Source organism: Macaca nemestrina, chromosome 10 (genome assembly GCF_043159975.1).
Source record: "Macaca nemestrina isolate mMacNem1 chromosome 10, mMacNem.hap1, whole genome shotgun sequence".
NCBI lineage: Eukaryota > Metazoa > Chordata > Mammalia > Primates > Cercopithecidae > Macaca > Macaca nemestrina.
This window is the reverse complement of record NC_092134.1, coordinates 94,240,303-94,256,252: the sequence shown is the minus strand read 5'-3', so window position 1 is coordinate 94,256,252 and position 15,950 is coordinate 94,240,303. Positions and strand designations below refer to the sequence as shown.

Below are 15,950 nucleotides of genomic sequence, written 5' to 3'. Positions count from 1 at the left end.
TTTTTAAGATACTTCCACATGTTTATATAATTTAATCTCTTTCTCATGGCTCAGTTTCATAATTAGGAACTTCACAGAGGTACAGAGATTATTTTACTGATGAGATAGGAGATGATCCACTTTGCCCTAAAGGAGGCTGAGGTCACCATTCCGTGGGCTTTGTCGGGGATATTTGGTGAGAGAAAAGTTGGCAGAGCTGGTCCTGCATAGCTGAGCCACCTGTATTTTGTCACTGCTGAACTGGCCTATATTCTTATATGTCCTCAATTTTTCTGCCTTCCCCTATAGTTTTTCTCACTTCTTGTTTCCTTTCAAGATCTCATCTGTCATTATTAACTATGATTGGTGGGCTTTTTTCAAGCAGTTTCCTCCTGCTTTTTAAAAAATTGAGATATATTCACATACCACAAGTTCATCCTTTGAAGCGTAAAATTCAGTGATTCTTAGCATAATCACAAGCTCATGCAACCATCACCAGTAATTTCAGAACATTCTCTTCAACCCCAAAAGAAACCCATTACCCATTAGCAGTCCTTCTCCATTTCCCTTTCCCTTAGCTCCTGACAACCACTAATCTATTCTCTATCTCTATAGATTTCTCTATTATAGATATTTCATATACATGGAATTATAGAATATGTGGCCTTTTGTGACGGACTTCTTTTGCTTATAAAAATGATTTCAAGGGACAGAGGGTGAAGGAAGATGGTGGAATAGGACTCTCCAGTGATCATCTCCTTGCAGGAACACATCAAATTGAGCAACCATCTACATATAAAAATACCCCTACCAGAGTTAAGGAAACCAGGCAAGAGTTAACAGTATCTGGTTATAGAATAATAATAAGAAAATAGGCCGGGCACCATGGCTCATGCCTGTAATCCCAGCACTTTGGGAGGCTGAGGCGGGTGGATCATGAGTTCAGGAGATCAAGACCATCCTGGCTAACACGGTGAAACCCGTCTCTACTAAAAATACAAAAAAAAATTAGCTGGGTGCAGTGGCAGCTGCCTGTAGTCCCAGCTACTCGGGAGGCTGAGGCAGGAGAATGGCGTGAACCCAGGAGATGGAGCGTGCAGTGGGCCAAGATCATGCCACTGCACTCCAGCCTGGGTGACAGAACGAGACTCTGTCTCAAAAAAAAAAAAAAAAAGGAATAATAATAAGAAAATAGTCATTGAAGTGGGTAGGAAGTGCAGTTTTACATTCCCCAAGTCACCCATGTCCCAACCACAAAGTGCAGAGCTCAGAGAGAAATACTATCTACTTGGGGAAAAGAGAGGGATGTAAGCATAAGACTTTGCATTGGAACACACTACCAGGCCTGCCACAGTAAAACCCAGCACTAGACAGACTCCTACAGCCCCTCGCTTCTGCTGGTACCTGCAGACTGAGCCTCTGAACCTGCCTCAGTGCCAGACAGAAACCTGTTGTCCCTGTCAGACAAACTCAATTTCTGGTCTGCATCACCACTAACCAACTAACTATAGAAGCCATGGGCTCCAAAAAGCCCACAGTGGCAGGCAGGACTCAATGGCTGGGGGCTCAGATTTCAGCTCAGCACTGTGCCAGCCTTGGTGGCCAAGGGATTCCACCCTGGCACTGCACCATCCACCATGGCCCTGGGATTACAGTGCTCTCGGTGTTACAATAGTTGCAGCAATCACTATCTTAGAAACCACAGCAGGTGACCTGCCTAGAATTTCTGGATAACCTTACTGTCAAAGAACTTTCCCAGACAAAGCTAGACTATGCAAACTGGAATAAATTTCTAGTTCTTTAATGTGTAGACATCAACTCATGACCACAAGGATCAAGAACAATCAGGGAAATGGGATTCACCAAATGGATAGAATAAAGTGCCAGTGACTGACTCTAAAAAGATGGAGACATATGACCTGCCTGGCAAAAAAATTAAAATAGTTGTTTTTTAAGTAAGTTCAGTGAATAATATGGTTTGTCTGCATCCTCACCCAGAATCTCATTTTGAATTGTAATCCCCACAAGCCCCATGTGTCAAGGAAGAGACAAGGTGTAGGCAGTTGGATCATGGGGGTGGCTTTCCCCATGCTGTTCTCATAATAATGAGTGAGTTCTCATGAGATCTTGCGGCTTTATAAGTGTTTGGTAGTTCCTCCTGTGTTCATTCTCTTTCCTGCTGCCTTGTGAAGAAGGTGCCTTGCTTCCCTTTCACCTTCCACCATGATTGTAAGTTTCCTGAGGCCTCCCCAACCATGCTGAACTGTGAGTCAATTAAATCATTTTTCCTTTATAAATTATCCAGTCTAGGGCAGTTCTTTATAGCAATATGAAAACAGACTAATACAGTAAATTGGTACTGGTAGAGTGGGGTACTGCTATAAAGATTCCCAGGCCTAGCATGGTGGCTCATGCCTGTAATCCCAGCACTTTGGGAGTCTGAGGCAGGTGAATCACGAGGTCAGGAGTTCAAGACCAGCCTGGTCAAGATGGTGAAACCCAACTCTACAAAAATACAAAAATTAGCTGGGCATGATGGTGGGTGCCTATAATCCCAGCTATTCGGAAGGCTGAGGCAGGGAATTGCTTGAATCCAGGAGGCAGATGTTGCAGTGAGCTGAGATTGCACCACTGCACTCCAATCTGGGTGACAGAGTGAGACTCTGTCTCAAAAACAAACAAAAAAAAAGATACCCAAAAGTGTGGAAGTGACTTTGGAACTGGATAACAGGCAGAGACTGAAACAGTTTTGAGGGCTCAGAAGAAGATGGGAAGATGTGGGAAAGTTTGGAACTTCTTAGGGACTTATTGAATTGCATTGACCAAAATGCTGACAATAATATGGGCAATGAAGTCCAGGCTGAATTAGTCTCAGATGAAGATGAGAAACTTCTTGGGAACTAGAGCAAAGGTGACTCTTGCTATGTTTTAGCAGAGACTGGTGACATTTTGGCCCTGCCCTAGAGATCTGTGGAACTTTGGATTTGAGAGAGATGATTTAGGCGGAAGAAATTTCTAAGCAGCAAAGCATTTAGGATGTAACCTGGGTGCTCTTAAAAGTTTTCAGTTTTATGCTTCACAGAGAGATGATTTGGAATTGGAACTTATGTTTAAAAGGAAAGCAGAGCATAAAAGTTTAGAAAATTTATAGCCTGATGATGCAATGGAAAAGAAAAAACCATTTTCTTGGGAGAAATTCAAACCAGCTGCAAAAATTTGCATAAGTAATGAGGAACCAAATGTTAATCACCAAGACAAGGGGGAAAAGGTGTCCAAGGCATGTAAGTGGTCTTCATGGCAGTCCTGGAGGCATAGGAGGTAAAAATGGTTTCCTGGGCCAGGTCCAGGAACTTTCTGCTTTGTACAGTCTCAGGACTCGGTGCCCTGTGTCCCAGCTGTGGTTAAAATGGGAAAATGTACAGCTCAGGCCATTGCTTCAGAGGGGACAAGCCCCAATCCTTGGTGGTTTACATGTGGTGTTAGACCTGTGGTGCACAGAAGTCAAGAACCGAGGTTTGGGAAGCTCTGCCTAGATTTCAGAGGATGTATGGAAACACCTGGATATCCAGGCAGAAGTTTGCTGCAGGGTCAGAGCCCTCATGGAGAACCATTGCTAGGGCAGTGCAGAAGGAAAATGTGATGTCAGAGCCCCAACACAGAGTCCCCACTGGGGCATTGCCTGGTAGAGCTGTGAGAAGAGGGCCACCATCCTCCAGACCCCAGAATAGTAGATCCATAAACAGCTTGCACCATGTCCTGGAAAAGCAGCAGACACTCAATGCCAGCCCATGAAAGCAGCCATACCCTGCAAAGCTACAGGGGTGAGCAGACCAAGGCTATAGGAGCCCACCTCTTGCATCAGCATCCCATGGATGTGAGACATGGAGTCAAAGATTATTTCAGAGCTTTAATATTTGACTGATCCACTGGATTTAGGATTTGCACAGGGCCTGTAGCCCCTTCACTTTGGCCAATTTCTCCTATTTGGAAAGGGTGTATTTGCCCATTGCATGTACCCCTGTTGTATCTAGGAAGTAACTAACTTTGGACTTGGACTCTTGGGTTAATTCTGGAATGAGTTAAGACTTTGAGGGGCTTTTGGAAGGGCATGATTGTGTTTTGAAAGTGAGGAATTGAGATTTGGGAGGGGCCAGGGCAAAATGATACAGTTTGGCTGTGTCCCTACCCAAAATCTCATCTTGAGTTGTATTCCCCATAATCTCCATGTGTCAAGGGAAAGACCAGGTGGAGGCAATTGGATCATGATGGGGTTCCCCATGTTGTTCTCATGATAGTGATTGAATTCTCATGAGATTTGATGGTATTATAAGTGTTTGGTAGTTCCTCCTCAGTTCATTCTCCTTCCTGCCACCTTGTGAATAAGGTGCCTTGCTTCCCCCTCACCTTCTGCCATGATCATACGTTTTCTGAGGCCTCTCCAGCCATGTTGAACTGTGAGTCAATTAAGCCTCTTTTCTTTATAAATTACACAGTCTCAGGCAGTTCTTTATAGCAGTATGAAAATGGACTAATACAGCAAACTTCAATAAAATACAGAGAAACAATTCAGAAATTAGAGAAAAGTAATAGATATGAAATAATGGGAAAAAATCCAGAAATACTGGAGCTGAAAAATACGATGAAAAAAATAAAAATGCAATACAGACATCAACAGCAGAATTTATCAAACAGAAGAAAAAAATATGTGAACTTGAAAACAGGTTACTTGCAAACTTACAGTATATGAAAAAAGAACGAAAAGGAATAAAGAAAGCTTATGGGACTTATGAAATAGCATCAGAAGAACAAATATCGCCTGGACATGGTGGCTCATGCCTGTAATCCTATTGTTTTGGGAGGCTGAGGTGGGTGGATAATATGAGGTCAGGAGTTCAAGACTAGCCTGACCAACCTGGTGAAACCCCGTCTCTACTGAAAATACAAATTTAGCCCAGCCTGGTGGTGTGTGCCTGTACTCTCAGCTACTTGGGATGCTGAGGCAGGAGAATTGCTTGAACCCAGGAAGCAGAGGTTGCAGTGAGCTAAGATCATGCCATCGCACTCCAGCCTGGGTGACAAGAATGAGATGCCAGTTCCAAAAAAAAAAAAAAATAGAGTAAATACATGAGTTGTTGGTATTCAAGAAGGAGTTAAGAAACATAAAGATTTATAAAGCTTATTTAAATAAATCATAGCAGAAACATTTCAAAATCTGGAGACAGATATAAATATCTAGGTACAGAGGTACAGGAAGGTCAAAAGTCTTCAATCATATTCAATCCAAATAAGACTACCTTATGATATATTACAATCGAACTGCCAAAAACCAAAGACAAAGAGAGAAAGCTGAAAGCAAGAAGAAAATAACATATAAGGGAGTTCTAATATGTCTGTTATCAACTTTTTCAGTAGAAACTTCACTGGCTACGAGAGAATGGGATTACATATTCAAAGTGCTGAAGGAAAAAAAACCTTTCAACCAAGAATTCTGTTCTTAGCAAAATTGTCCTTTGGAAATGAAAGAGATAGACTTTCGCACACAAACCAAAGCTGAGGGGATTTATCACCACCAGACATGTCTTACAATGAGTACTAAAGGGAGTTCTTCACATTGAAAGAATGATGCTAATGGGTAATAAGAAAACATTCGAAAGTATAAAACTCACTGGTAAAAGCAAGTACGCAGTCAAATTCAGAATACTCAAATAATGTAATGGGGGTATGTAAATCACTTATTTATTTAGTGTGAAGGTAAAAAGACAAAACTACTAAAAATAATAAGCACTAAAATAATTTGTTAAAGTATATACAATATAAAAATATGTAAATTGTAATACTAAAAATTCAAAATGGGGAATAAAGGGTAAAGGTTGTGTTTTTTTGCAATTTGAATATACTTTAACAACTAAAATAATTTATTAATGTATATACAATATAAAAAGATGTAAATTGTGATATTAAAAATTCAAAATTGGAGATAAAGGGTAAAATTTGTGCCTTTTTTGCAATTAAATTAAAGTTGTTATGAACTTAAAATAACATGTTATAAGATGTTTTTGTAAGCCTCATGTTAACCATGAAGCAAAAACATAGGTACAAAAATAACATGTTTAACTATAAGATGTTTTTTGTAAGCCTCATGGTAACCACAGAGCAAAAACCTGTAGTAGACACACTAAAAATAACAAGCAAGGAATCAAAACATATTAGTAAAGAAAATCACTTACTCACAAAGAAAGACTGTGAGAGGAAAAAAGGAAGAAAATATATACAAAACAACTAGGAAGCAATTAACAAAATGACAGGAGTAATTCCTTACCTATTAATAATTACCTTGAATGTTAATGGATTAAGTTCTCCAATTAAAACACAGAGTGTCTGGGCCAGGTGCCGTGGCTCACGTCTGTAATCTCAGCACTTTTGGAGGCCGAGGCGGGCAGATCACTTGAGGTCAGGAGTTTGAGACCAGCCTGGCCAACATGGTGAAACCCCATCTCTACGTAAAAAAAAAAAAAAAATACAAAAATTAGCTGGGTGTTGTGGTGGGCCCCTGTAATTCTACCTACTCAGGAGGCTGAGGCAGGAGACTCACTTGAACCTGGGAAGCAGAGGTTGCAGTGAGCTGAGATCACACCACTGCACTCCAGCCTGGGCTTCAAAGCAAGACTCTGTCTCAAAAAAAAAAAAGAGTATCTGGATTAAAAGCAAGACCCAACTGTGTGCTGCCTACAAGAGACTCACTTCATCTGCAAGGACAATACAGACTAAAAGTGAAGGAATGCAAAAGATATTCTATCCAAATGAAAGCTAAAAGGCATCAGGAGTAGCTATACTCATGTCAGGTAAAATAGACTTTAAGTGAAAGCTATAAAAGAGGCCAAGAATGTTATTATATAAAAGGGTCAATTCAGCAAGAAGATATGATAATTCTGAATATATTTGAACCTAACATCAGAGCATATACATATACAAGTCAAATACTCCTAGATCTGAAAGAAGTGAACTGCAATACAATAAGAGTAGGAGACCTCAACACCCTACTTTCAGTAATTAGATCACCCAGACAGAAAATCAAGAAACACCAGATTTAAACTATATTCTAAACCAAATTTCTAAACCAATATTCTAAAAATTTTTAGAAAATTTCATCAGAAAGCTTCAGAATATATATTCTCAACTACACATGAAACATTCTCCAGGATAGATCATATGCAATGCCATAAAACAAGTCTTCAAAAATTTAAGAAGATTGAAATTATATCAAGTATCTTTTCTCTCCTCAATGATATAAACCTAGAAATCAATAAAAAAAGAAGAACTTTGGAAACTTACAAATACATGGAAATTAAACAACATGATATTGATTAACCAATGGGTCAATAAAGAAATTAAAAGAAAAATTTTAAAAATTTTCTTCTGAGAAAAAAAAACGGAAACATAACATACCAAAATCTGTAGAATATAGCAAAAACAATTTAAAGAGGAAAATTTATAGCAATAAATACCTGCATCAAAATAGATTAAAAATGTTGAATAAACAACCTAATGTTGTAGGTCAAGGAACTGGAAAACAAGAACAAATCCAAACCAAAACTAGTAAAAGAAAGGAAATAATATACATCAGAGTGGAAACAAATAAAATAGAGCCTGGAAAAAAACATAAAATATCAGCAAAAATGAATAATTGATTTTTTCATAGATAACTAAATTTGACAAATGTTTATCTAGAATAAGAAAAAACAAAGAAGATTCAAATAAATAAATTCAGAGATGAAAAAAGGGAAATTACAACTCATACTATAGAAACACAAAGAATGATGAGACTGTTGTAAATAATTATAAACCAACAAATTGATTAACCTAGAAGAAATGAATACATTTTGAACACATACAACCTACAAAGATTGAACTATGAAGAAACAGAAAATGTCAACAGACAAATAACAAGTAAGGAAATGGAATCACATCAAAGAAAGGCCCACAATCTGATGGCTTAACTACCAAATTCTACCAAATATTTAAAGAACTAATATTAGTCTCAAACTATTCCAAAAATTAAAAAGGAAGGAATACTTCAAAACTTATTCTATAAGGCCAGCATTACCCTGATACTGAAACCAAACAAAAAGACAACAACAAGAAAAAGAAGACTACAGGCCAATATCCTTGATGAACATAGATGCAAAAATCATCCAAAAAATACCAGCAAACTGAATTCAACAGCACTTTAAAAAGATCATTCACCATGATCACATGGAATTCATCCTGGAGATGCAAGTACAGTTGAACATATGCAAAGCAATAAATGTGGTACATAACATTAACAAAATGAAGGACAAAAAAATGTTTATCTTAATTGACACAGAACAAGCATTTGATAAAATTGAACATCCTTTTATGATAAAAACATTCAACAAATTAAGCATAGGAGGAACATATCTCAACATGATAAAGACCATACATGACAAGCCCACAGCTAGCATCTATACTGAAAAGGGAAAAATTTAAAACTTTCCCTCTACAACCAGGCGTGGTGGCTCATGCCTGTATATCCTAGTACTTTGGGAGGCTAAGGTGGGAAGATCACTTGACCTTAGGAGTTTTTTGGTTGCAGTGAGATATGATCACACCACTGTAGTCCAGCCTGGGCGACAGAGTGAGACCTTGACTCTAAGCAAACAAACAAACAAAAATAAAATGTTTTCTGTAAGATATGGAACAAAATAAGAATACGAACACTCACTTTTGCCACTTACATTCAGTGTACTACTGAAAGTCCTACCCAGAGCAATTAGGCAAGAAAAAGAAACAAAAGGCATCTGAATTTGAAAGGAAAAAGATAAATAAAAGAAAAAGTTAAATAAAGGAAAAATATAAATTTTCCCCGGCTGCAGATAACACGTTCCTATCCTTCATTTTGTTAATGTTACGTATCACATTTATATATAGAAAGCCCTAAAGACTCCATCAAAAAACATTAGATTTATAAATGAATTCAGTAAAATTGAAAGACACAAAATCAGTATGTAAAAATTAGTAGCATTTGTCTACACTGACAGCAAATTATGTGAAAAAAAATCAAGAAAACAATCCCATTTACAATAGCTAGAAAAAGTTAAGCACTTAGGCATGAATACAAGCAAGGAGGTGTAAGGTCTCTACAATGAAACTATAAAACATTAATGTAAGCAATCAAAGAGGACACACATACACAAATAAAATGATATTGCATGTTTATGAATTGGAAGAATTAATATTGCTAAAATGTCCATACTACCTGAAGTGATGTACATATTCAATTTAATCCCTATGAAAATGCCAATGATAGTCTTCGGAAAAATTGAAAAAAAATTCTAAAATTTGTGTGCAACTGCAAAACACCCAGAATAGTGAAAAAATTCTTGAGCAAAAAGTACAAAGCTGGAGCCATCACACTACCTGGTGTCAAAATATACTATAAAACTATAGCAACCCAAATAGCATGGTACTGACACAAAAACAGACACACAGACTTAAGGAATAGAATAGAGAACCCAGAAATAAATCCTTGTACTTACAGTCAACTGATTTTCAACAAAGCTGCCAAGAACACACTATTGGGAAAGGGCAGTACCCTCAATAAATTGTGGGAAACTGGATATCCACAAGGAGAAGAATGAAATTTGACCCTTATTGTTCACCATATACAAAAATCAACTCAAAATGGATTAAAGACTTCAATGCAAGACCTGAAATTATTAGAAGAATACATAGGGCAAAAATTTCATGACAAAGAAATGTAGATATAAATTTGAAATGACAATGGAATTTGGGCAATGAGTTTTGGATATGACCTCAAGAGCATAGGCAACAAAAGAAAAATTAGACAACTGGGATTACATCAAACTCAAAAGCTTCTGTGCAACAAAGAAAACAATCAACAGAATGAAGAGATACCTATCAAATTGGAGAAAATATTTGGAAACTATACATCTGATAAGGGACTAATAGCCAATATATATAAGGAATTCAAACAACTAAATCGCAAGAAAATGAATAACCTAATTACAAAATGGACAGAAGATCTGAATGAACATTTCTCAAAAGAAGATATCTTCAAAAGAAGACATACACGAATGACCAACAGGCATATCAAAAATGTTCAACAACACTAATCATTAGGTAAATTCAAATCACCTCACTCTTGTTAGAATGGCTATTAAGAAAATGACAGAAAGTGTTGGTGAGGATGTGGAAAAAACCTTATATTCCCACCTTTGGTGGGAATATAAATTAGTACAGCCATCATGGAAAACAGTAAGGAGGTTCCTTGAAATACTAAAAATAGAACTACAAAATGATCCAGCAATCCCCCACTGGAAATATATGCAAAGGAAATGATCTCAGTATGTCAAAGAGATAACTGCACTCCCATGTTTGTTGCAGCACTATTTGTACAGCCAACATATGGAATCAACCCTAGTGCCCATCAGTGGATGAAAAGATAAAGAATGTTATATATATACATGATGGAATACTACTCCACAATAAAAAAGAATAAAATCCTGCCACTTACGAAAATATGGAAGAACCTGGAGGACATTATAGTAAGTGAAATAAGCTAGGGACAGAAAGACAAGTACCACATGATCTCACTCATGCATGGGCATTCATATATTGGGCAAACCCCACCTTCGATGTATAATGATGGTTTGGCTCATCACTCTGGTCTTACAACATTATTTGATTTCTACATGGGAGGAACCAACTGTGTAGGTGTTTCATATCCTGAGATGCAAAGGTGTGTTCTACATTACAAGCTGAGATAATATTTCAGGGTTTATCTTAGAGGAATTGAAAAGAAATTTCTATTTTAACTGAAACTCATTTGAGATAATCTTTAAACTTCCTTCACAAGTAGGAAAAAGCTTAGGAAAGTGATGGTTATACAGCTATAATTCTATCCAGGAATCAAAAATTTTAATAAGCTTCTATAAATTTTTACTTCTTCAGACACTAGTATTGATTTTAATCTTTACAATCAACAATTACTCATTTGTTGTTATGGGAAAAAATATGATACATCTTTCCCCACTTCTGAAATCTATTCAGGGAAAATACAAATTTCATTTTCCTTAAGAGAAAGAATAATCAGAAATGACAACCTAAAATGGCAAAACTAAATAAAAAATCAGAACTAACATGGTGTTTTGTTTTGTGGAGAAATGTACTTGGGTAGCTGCAATTAAATGTGCTTCTTGTCAAAAGGCATAGCCTTACAGATTTTGTTATTTACTTAAAAGACTATTTGTTCCCTCGATTGAGGAAACAATGGCTATATATGCTTTCAATGCCTCCTAAGGCTACTTGAGTAAGGAACTGAATGGCAGGATAGCATAACAAATCCATCAACACAGGTCAGAAAAACTTTTAATATCCCAACATGTGATTAATTTGGGAGAAAGTTTGGAAATTAAGGTTCATACCAAAAAGTGCTCAAGAGTTCTGGCCTAGCTCTGTGTTGTCCTTGATTCACAGGATTTACAGGCAAATGTCATTATTGTCTTAAAAATCTAGGTCCTGTTGGTCTTCCTCAGGATAAAAGTCGGAGGAAGCATATTCATTGGCATGGATCCTAACTCATGCTGGACTAGATCCAGAAAGTATATTTTTAAAAAATTCTGAAAAATCTGAATGTTTAAATTGAGTGGGAAAATAGATTATCTTTTCAATATAAATGAAACTCAGAGTCAAAGAATGAACAATAAAAGCCTAATTAGATGAATACTGTTTGCTAACAACTTTAATGTAAACATTTTTTATAAGGTCAAAGGTCTAGAAAGGCTTCAAGGATTAATTCCAATAATGCTTGCTATTAGATTAGATTTGAAGCCATGTACATGATGACAACTTTGGCATGAAATCTGATCAGCCACCTGCCACAGAATGCTGCAGCCAGAAAGAGAGAGAGGAGGAATCCTGTGTAGTCCTTTAGAAAACAGGAGGCCAAAGCATATATAGAGGCAGTTATAGTTACTAAGAAGTCAAAAGAAAAAATTTTCATTGATTAAATAGAAATACAAAAGTAGAGAATGTAGTATTTATGGCTAATGCATGAGATATACGTTGAGTTCCTTATAATGAGAGCAGTTTGCTGTAGTACAGAGTGTGTGATCATGGAAGTATCACTTTTCTAATTCTCAGTTTCTTCATCTGTAAAATAGGAAGATTAGATGTCCTAAACTCCATAGGGTTGTTGTGAAACTTAAATAAGATGTGCCTGGAACAGAATAAGTGCTCAACTAGTATGATGATGATGAATCAATGGAAAAGTAGGGGAATGGTAAAATTAACATCTTTATTTGAAGGGAAAATTCTATATGGTTTTATGAGATATTATTTCTAAAAAGATTTAGCTCATTTTTCTTTAAACCAACTAAAGATAAGCCCTTCCCCGGCACCCCCCCACCCCCGCCACCCGTGTTTTCTCCACTTAATCCTTTGAGGGAATATCAAATTGTGTGTATATATATTTTTTCCCTGGATTTTACTTTGCTGGGTTTTAAAGAAAAGACTAAAAGAATGATGTACAAATATATAAACATATTTTTCCCAGTATGTCTTACTGGGTATGATAAATATTTTCCACTAAAATAAATCACTGGATTTTTCCATGTCTTTTAAGAATTACTGGAAAGTGATGATAATTAAAATAATACGTTAATGGTATTAGGTAGGGAATATCTAAGCTACTAATGTGCAACTTAAGAGAAATATGGGTAGAAAGTAAGTGAAATACCCTACCCTCTACTGCAAAAAATTTAGCAAAGTTATTTTTTGAGAAATTTAAGGAAAAACCATCTACCACAAATTAGCACTGGAAATACTTACCAAAGAGAAGGCCTGTGTGTTATAGACAGTAAGGAAATTCCAGCCCCTTTTGCAGCCTGAAATATCTTTCCTTCGACATCAATGCTGACAGCACTGGTACATTCATCCAGCAAGGCATATTTTGGTCTATTAAAAAGTGCACACAAAAATTAATTATTTTGCTATATGAATTATAAGTTTTTCTTTGGACAATATGAGTTGCATTGCTAACAATTTTAAAGCAACTAAAAAGAATATGACATTATTATTATTATTATTATTATTATTTTGAGACAGAGTCTCGCTCTGTGGCCCAGGCTGGAGTGCAGTGGCGCGATCTCGGCTCACTGCAAGCTCCGCCTCCCGGGTTCACGCCATTCTCCTGCCTCAGCCTCCTGAGTAGCTGGGACTACAGGCAACCGCCACCGCGCCCGGCTAATTTTTTGTATTTTTAGTAGAGACGGGGTTTCACTGTGGTCTCGATCTCCTGACCTTGTGATCCGCCCGCCTCGGCCTCCCAAAGTGCTGGGATTACAGGCGTGAGCCACCGCGCCTGGCCAAGAATATGACATTATTAAAGGCAATAAATGATAAAGCAAAAAAGTAGTTATCCCCCTCTTTGGACTATAATATCACATTTTTAATAAATTTAAATAGATTTTCTGATGCTTTCTAATAATACATTAAGCTTTATTGTTTTGTAGATGAATGAATCATAAATACGAGGCACAGGAAAGATGAGGCAGGTCACTGAGTACATTTTCCTGCAGAAAGCAGGTTCATTCTTGGTGAGAAGGGTCTGACTAACTACATGAAAAATACATTGCAGTGGCTAATGATCAAACAGGCCACAGCCCTGTTAGCAAAGATGCAATGAGAAGATTATTTTATCAGCATTGTGACTACCTAAGCATTACTAATGGAATTTCATCACTATAAGACTGTGAGAGTGAATATGGCTCATCTTAAAAATTTATAGCAGACATTTAACCTCATAATATTGGAATCATACTCCAGAATCAAATTCTTAGGAGAAAAAGTAAGTTATTTTTCTAAGTATATTGGACAATTTTCTAATATTAATTTTTACTTTGATAATGCCTGTCTGTTATCAGAGGCATCCCATCACTTGCCATTGTTTCCCTCTGCTTATCCTTTCTCCCTCTCATCTCACCCCCTGCTCTTACTTTTCTTTGTCCTTTCCCTTTCTTCTTTCAAGTCCCTCTGGACTGTTGGTACGTAGCATGACTTAGCTTAGTTAATGGGAACAAAGTCAACTCTTACACTGTCATTTACTATTCAATTTGGAGTTGAAAATTAGTATCAAGTATTTGCCAGGACAATTTCCTTTATAAAATATATTTTGATTTTTAAAAATAAAATGACAAAAAAGTTTAAGAAAATAAAAATCAGTAATTTCTTACCAGACTAAATAATTATTTGCCCTGTAAGTTACCGTTCTAAAATGGATTTGCTTATTAATAGAATCCAGTTACCTACTACATGTAGGTCAGGTAGTCAGGGCTAATAGACACAGGAGTCAAAGACTCTAAAACTGGTCTCTATGCAAAGAATAAAAGATCAGTGCATGTTCTTCATGACAACATCAATGGAATTAGTGTCACTGGTTGACCTTTGGTTATTGTTCTGATTTAAATATTAAGCATTACTTCTTTGTCTCAGAGTTATTTTCTGTTTTGTGGATGATATTTTTAAGTGAACAAGAGGAAGAAGTAAAGGAAGTATAAAAGTGAAAGGTTGAGTAAAATTTTCCTTTTGTATAAAGTTCTTTCCAGTGATTAACATGTTTATTGCATTTTGGCTTATTTTTCAGAGTGCCTTGATCGAAATAGAGAAAATATGCCATTTTAGAATTAGAAAAATGTATGCATCTCACACTCTGTTGTCATAGCAACCTGTAGTCTAGCAGATGTAAGATCACACGCTTTAGTTTCCTTGGCAGGATTGGGGTGTGTGTGTATGTGTGTGTGTGTGTGTGTGTGTTTATGTGTGTACTTGAATATATCAAGCAATAGCTAGAATCTGATACTGATATAAGTAAACAAAGCATTAGGTAACATTGTTTCTCAGATTTCCTTTCCTCTGTGTTTTGTATGTCATCAGTAGAATGGGCTTTGTGAAAGATTTAATCTACCCCCCTTAAGACAGGAGTTTTTCAAACATTCTTGAGATATTAAAACATTTAAAATCCTCTCTAAAAGAGAATACTATTGCGATGCTTAGTACTTCCTGCTGAAGTTCTTCATTTTTGCCAGCTCAAGTCTTTCACATCACAACTCAAACTTTAAATCCTTTGAGAATGAGGGAAGGCAGTTTCCTATTGTTAAACTTTCTCTTCACTAGATTGAATACCTAAAATTCCTTGTATCTTTTGTCAACAGATTGTGCTTTTCAACTATTTGCTCTTCTTCGTTGATCTTTGTATGGCTCACTAAATTTTCTTTCCATTGATATACTTGTGACTTAATTCACTCATTATCACATTATATCCAAAATATTTTAGATACACAAACACCACGTATTTATTTCAGGTTACAGATATGTGAAATCTCTTTGGGTTAACAACATTTATTAATGTCACTTGTTATTTATTACAAAGTTTATTTTATTAACACACTGATACAGTGAGAAATTTACAGCTAAATTTTATATTCCTCCATATTATATTTCTAAGCTGATGATCATATTACTGGATACTTATGGCCTAGACCCAAACAGAGTCAGGGTGATAGTGGGTAACAGCTGGTCATAAATGCCAAGCTGTAAAGTTGTTGTTGTTGTTGTTGTTGTTTTTGAGACGGAGTCTCACTCTGTTGCCAGGCTGGAGTGCAGTGACGCCATCTCGGCTCACTGCAAGCTCTGCCTCCTGGGTTCAAGTGATTCTCCTGCCTCAGCCTACCGAGTAGCTGGGACTACAGGCGCCCGCCACCACGCCCGGCTAATTTTTTTTTATTTTTGTAGAGAAGGAGTTGCTGCCCGCCTTGCCCTCCCAAAGTGCTGGGATTATAGGAGTGATCCACTGCACCCGGCCCCAAGCTGTAAAGTTTACTCTTGAATTTCACCACATCCTCTGAGAAATGGGTATCCAAAAATACACGTCA

The 15,950-nt window shown here is 36.9% G+C and overlaps 1 protein-coding gene across 2 annotated transcripts in view; it reads right to left on the bottom strand.

Moving 5' to 3' along the window:
* The window catches only part of LOC105470143 (ATP binding cassette subfamily D member 2), a 66,695-nt gene that overhangs the window by 4,730 nt on the left and 46,015 nt on the right, over positions 1 to 15,950 (bottom strand). The window contains exon 9 of one of the 2 annotated variants that reach the window (XM_071071890.1): positions 12,850 to 12,975. The exons of the other annotated variant lie outside the window; for it this stretch is intronic. Coding sequence (XP_070927991.1) covers positions 12,850 to 12,975 — 126 coding nt within the window. The remainder of the gene's footprint in view (positions 1 to 12,849; positions 12,976 to 15,950) is intronic. 2 annotated transcript variants of the gene reach the window in all.